This window comes from Salvia miltiorrhiza, chromosome 3 (assembly GCF_028751815.1).
Source record: "Salvia miltiorrhiza cultivar Shanhuang (shh) chromosome 3, IMPLAD_Smil_shh, whole genome shotgun sequence".
NCBI lineage: Eukaryota > Viridiplantae > Streptophyta > Magnoliopsida > Lamiales > Lamiaceae > Salvia > Salvia miltiorrhiza.
Window position 1 is genome coordinate 43,056,544 of NC_080389.1, and position 6,247 is coordinate 43,062,790.

At 32.0% G+C, this 6,247-nt stretch overlaps 1 protein-coding gene across 1 annotated transcript; it reads right to left on the bottom strand.

Moving 5' to 3' along the window:
* Positions 1-1,158: 1,158 nt before the first annotated feature.
* On the bottom strand, positions 1,159-2,454 carry LOC131018837 (uncharacterized). Its single transcript, XM_057947540.1, has one exon. The coding sequence runs from the start codon at positions 2,452-2,454 to the stop codon at positions 1,159-1,161; it is 1,296 nt and encodes a 431-aa protein (XP_057803523.1).
* Positions 2,455-6,247: the final 3,793 nt, after the last annotated feature.

Here is a 6,247-nt window from a genome sequence, read left to right on the forward strand (position 1 = left end):
ACAAACAAATTAAAGAATAATGTAAGCTAATTTTTAATAACATAAACAATAATCGTTTTTTATAGAGAGCTTACTTGCTCACGCATCCACCTAATAAAAAGTCTATTGTGTTCCTCTTGAAGCCATTTCTTCATCTTAGCTTTCTTAGGAAACATTGTAATCAATTATGCCTTGTGTGCCCTATATGGAATATTAGATTGTGAGATATATTACCACTGTAAACTGAATTGATAAATTGAATTAGGCAGTACAATCTTACTCAATATAGGGATCAATCTGCTCTTCGTTTGTTAGCACATAACGATGAGCTTGCTCCCATTCTTCATCACTGATTACTTTTACCGTAGGTCTTGATGAAGACTCTGTCACATCGTCCTTAAGATTAGTAGATGGGATTCCAATTGTGTACGTATTGGATAAGTATTCCGAGCAATATTCAACGGCCTCTTCGACAATATATGACTCGGCAATACACCCTTCAGGTCGATGACGATTTCGTACATACCCTTTCAAGATTTTCATGTATCTCTCAAAAGGATACATCCATCTATACCAAACTGGACCACACAATTTAACTTCACGCACAAGATGCACAATTAAATGTACCATTATATCAAAAAATGACGGTGTGAAGTACTTCTCAAGCAGGCACAACGTAGTAATAATTTTCTTCTGAATTTCTTCCAACATGGGCACATCTATCTCTTTGTTGCATATATTATTAAACAACAGACACATCCTAGTAATGGCGATTCTTACATGCTTAGGCAAAACACCACGAATAGCTACTGGAAGCAATTGTTGTATCATCACATGGCAATCATGTGATTTAAGTCCAATGAGTTTCAGGTCCTTCATGGATACCAGCTTACTAATGTTTGAAGAATATCCCTCGGGAACCTTCATTCCAAGAAATGAAGTGCAAACTTTGCGCTTCTCCTCTTTAGTAAGTGTATAACATGCAGGGGGCAAACATGTTCTTTTCCCAACCGTAGTTGGTGCTAAATCATTCCTCACACCCATGTGTACCAAGTCCATTCTCGCAGCAATTCCATCCTTCGTTTTTCCAGGAATATCTAGCAGTGTACCGATTAGACTTTCCAGCACATTTTTTTCAATGTGCATCACATCGAGTATGTGACGAACATGTAAATGTTCCTAATACTCTAACTTATAGAAAATTGACTTCTTCTTGAAATATGAGTTCTCTACGGAAGACACAGCTAATTCCTTCTTCTTTCTCTTTTTGGAATTGCCTTCAACTGATATTTTTATACCCTTCGTTTTTCCCCACACACATTTGCATGCTTGCATTCTTTCTAAAACCTCTCTACCATTTAGAGGTTTTGGGGCAGCCCGCAACTCTTGTACGCCGTCAAACGCTTTCTTCTGCCTTCGGCAAGGATGAGATTCGGGTAAAAATTGTCTATGCCCAATGTAAGATACTTTCCTACTGTGCGGTAGCCATTTAGAATGAGTTTTATCTGCACAAATTGAACAAGCTTTATACCCTTTAACAGAACATCCCGACAAGTTTCCATAGGCAAGAAAATCGTTGATTGTCCACAGTAGAACATATTTAAGTGTGAAGCTTTGATCATGATAAGCGTCATATGCTTTGATCTCCACCTCCCATAACTCTTTCAAGTCATCAATTAGGGGTGCCAAGTATACATCAATATCGTTCCCGGGTTGCTTGGGACCAAAAATCAGTAGACTTAGCATCATAAATCTTCTCTTTATGCATAACCATGGAGGTAAATTGTATGTGACAAGTACGACAGGCCAACAACTATAGTTAGAACTCATCATATTGTGTGGATTCATACCATCGGCTGCTAAAGCTAATCTAAGATTTCTGGGTTCGTTCCCGAAATCGGGCCATTTGTTGTCTACTAATCTCCAAGCCGGTGCATTAGCTGGATGACGTAATTTACCGTCATGCTTTCTTTCATCCGCATGCCAAACTAGCTCTTTGGCAATTTCCCGAGTACGAAACATTCTTCGGAATCTTGGTATTGGAGGAAAATACCACAAAACTTTTGACGGCACTTCAGACATAACCTTACCTTTCTTATTCACCTTCCATCTTGACATCCCACATGTAGGGCAATCACTTGAATCTAAATACTCCTTCCGATATAAAATGCAGTCGTTAGGGCAGGCATGAATCTTCTCATAATCTAATCCTAGCGTGCTTAAGGTTTTCTTTGCATCGTACAAAGAAAAAGGCATGGAATTGGTTTCAGTGAGCATTTCTCTTATCAATTTCAATAGATCATTGAAACTAGTATCACTCCAACCATGTTTCGCCTTCAAATTGTACAATTTAATGGTGGCAGATAGCTTAGTAAATTTACTACAACCGGGATATAAAGGTTTTTCAGCGTCTTCAAGCAACGTCTGAAAATGGGTTGGGTTATTTTCATATACATCATACGCATCGTGAATCATATCTATTGGCTCCTCATCAACACTACATCTCGTATTCCCTTGCCCACCCCGATTAGTATCATGTGTTGGTTGAGATGGTGTCCATCCTTCACCATGCCATATTCACTACCATTCATTATTATATGTCATTTAATGACACTACGTTTATACTTCCTAGTGTTAGCACACTTTGCACAAAGACACGTGATTAAGTTAGCATCACAACCACTTTGGATTGCAAAATTCAAGAAGGCTTCGACTCCGTCCTCATACTCTTGTGATAATCTATTCTTTGACATCCATAATTTATCTATTTTACCAATTCCTTAATTAACCACAACATGTACCTAAATAGTTAAAAGAATATCAAATAATTAATTAGTAACCATAATAAGACCTATACAATAGTGAATATCAAATAATTTATCTAAGGTTATGATGTAATAAATAATTATAAAATACTGTAACAAAATTAATAATTTGATACATTGATCATGTCCAAATATTGAATTAGTTCGCTTTATTATTATTATTATTATTATTATTATTATTATTATTATTATTATTATTATTATTATTATTATTATTATTATTATTATTATTATTATTATTATTATTATTATACAGATGGTAATTTTTAACAGCATACGTACAGAAAAGTTCACGCCTTGGGAATGATGCAAAGATTTAGGTAAATGTGAGGCATCTACCAGACCACAACTTTTTTTTTATATGTATATCTATCCTTTACAATTTTTGCTTATATTATCACCTAAAATTTTGAATAACTTTCTTAGTTAATGATTATTTTTTTATGACTTGTAAAATAGTTAAATTAGATATTATCAATTCACTGCACATATATTTCTTAAATTATGGCTTATTTTTTTTGTTAATACTAAAGGTTTAATTAAGTTATAAATATAACAATGTGTTAATATTTTGCATCATATTTAATCTTCATGAAATTAATAATCAAATATATGTCATCCAATTCAAAAGATCCAGATCGATTTAATATAAATTATAAGGATATATTATTATTATTATTATTCACGAGCTTCAACTAATATACTTCTTTTGAACAGGCTGAAAAGGCAAAAGAGAGAGAGAGAAGCTCCTACCAATCTCCATGTGGCACTCATAATAATAACTTGTAATATGTAATAATTTTTTTCTATTACATAACTAGCTGACAAATATTCTAGGAAGGTATACTATGTAATATTTTTTCTATTACATTTTCTCAGTTACTAAAACCATGTTTTAAAGGTCGCGATGTACTTTTGTTTTTTATTTTATGATATTCTAAGGTGGGTGCTAATCCACAGTCACACACCAGGGTGGGTGCACTTTGGCGAACACATTCATGATAACATAATCAAAATATTTTGAAATGTAATCATGGAAACACACAACACAAACACACATAACACATATAGTCGGCTCCAAGCCATCGCCACAACAACAAATGGAGTGGAACGAGCCATTCCCCAACCTACTCTCCATATCGACTACCTAGATACATACTTATCTAGTTACAAAATCATGGCTGCCAGTTGAGCCATGGTGCAAAACTAAAAACACCTAGATACATGCTTATCTAAATATGATATTTTCATAACCATGACTACCAGTTGAGCCATGGTGCAAAAGTAAAAGTAAGAGGATATAAAACTCACCTTCAAGCTTATCTTTTTGTCAATTTCTCTATCACCGTGTATCTTCCAACCTGTACTGGTGCAAAAAAAAAAATACTGTAACCAATCTGGTGCATTTTCAAGGTTTATTTTATCGAAACAGACAAGCATAAAAAATGTGACAAAAACTTGAAATCAATCAGAGTTGATTGTTACACTTAACTAGTTTTGGTAGAGGGAAACTTGTTGTCTCCTAATACGCATATCATAGTCATGAGACATAAAGAATAATGATCATGTGCAGATTTAAATTCTCTCACTGCTTGAGTTTGAAATTATTGCCTTTCTTGCCTATGTTTTTCATCCCCATTAAATATTACATATCTAAAATTGGAAGCATGGTTCTGTTCCACAATAAATACGAGGGTAGCAAAGTACGTGGGTCCTAAAACTTGTGAGTGAACACAAAAAAATATGCAGAATGTGGCTGGCAAAACATGTACTAGTATTTTTGTTTCACATAATAAATTGGAGCCTTATGTTATAACATAGTAATGAATTAATGATGAACACATTGTTTAAGATGCCACATCTGGTTGAGGAGTGCTTCATAAGTGGACTTATTGGATATACTATGCAACACAAAGTAGAATCAACAATATAATTAAAGTGCATGTGAAACTCAGAGCATCATTTATACTAATTAGCAACGACTTCTTGATCAAAAGAACTAGTATATTGCTGTTCGCATACTTTTAGAGTCAGAACCAACAATTTTGAAAATAAATAGTGATTTCCAATTCATAAACCAGATATGCAAATTCTGTTTATAATCACTTCTAATCTGAACAATCAAACTTTGAAGCGTCTGAAAGGATAAAATCTAAGTTCAACTCGAAGCGAATTGTCAATTACAACTCAATTGAATTCGAGAACCCTAACTACAATAGCGTACCTTCGTCACCGGCAACAGCAGTGGGCTTCAGATGACGGATGCGACGAAGGTCTTGGTCGCGACGACTGGGGAGATGAAAATTGATCCTTTGAAACTGATCATTCAACTGATAAGTCAAATATCAATATTTGACTTTGCCTTAATCGTTACATCAGTCGGCATCTTCATTCTTCAGTCTTCAGTCATTCGTTCTTCAGTCTTCAGTATTCAGAACAACAACTAAACTAGAGAAAGAACTCTAACACTTGAGTTCGAACAGTTCTAGTCTATTACAATTGAAACCTATCGATTTTGGTATTATCAAAACTAGGATTAGGATATTTCATAAAGTTCCCAACAATAATTAATCAAAATTCACAATTTTGGAAAGAAATAAAACAACAAATAAGAAGTTAAAGAAATGGAAAATGAAAAGAAAAATCTATACTATATTATAAAGGGAATTTCCAATTTGAAATCAATTTAAAATTAATTTCAAAATTGAGTGGCAATTTTGTAGTTATAATAAAATTGAAGATTTATGTTTAAACTATATACTAACATTTGCATCCCGTGCAATGCACGGGAAACATTTTTTATTTTTTATATTTATATAAAAAATAATACTAATTTAATTATCATACTCATAAATATAATAAAAATTATTTTTAACTAAATATATTTGAATTGAATATCAAAAAATAAAAAAATAAAAAATAATTTACAATTATAAAATTTGATATTATGAAAAGCAAAAAAAAAAGTTAAAAAAATAAAAATACTAATAAAAAAGAAATAAAAATACATTTTTCTCAAAAAGATGACAGAGGAGAGAGAAATTTATAAAATTTTAATATTTAAACAAATTTAATTTGTACATTTTAGATCAAATATTTACATAAAATATAACAAATTAAAGCTCTTATCGTGATTTTTAATTTGATATGTATATTAAATTTTTTACAATTAATCAAAATTCACAATTTTGGAAAGAAATAAAACAACAAATGAGAAGTTAAAGAAATGGAAAATGAAAAGAAAATTCTATATTATATTAAAAAGGGAGTTTCCAATTTGAAATCAATTTAAAATTAATTTCAAAATTGAGTGGCAATTTTGTAGTTATAATAAAATTGAAGATTTATGTTTAAAATATATATTTTTCTTCTTATTTTTATTTTCTTTAACTTCTTATTTGTTGTTACATTTCTTTCCAAAATTGTGAAATTCGATTAATTAT

Bases quoted from the DNA above. Each gene is read 5' to 3' on its own strand.
- LOC131018837 (XM_057947540.1), bottom strand. From the start codon at position 2,454: ATGATTCACGATGCGTATGATGTATATGAAAATAACCCAACCCATTTT.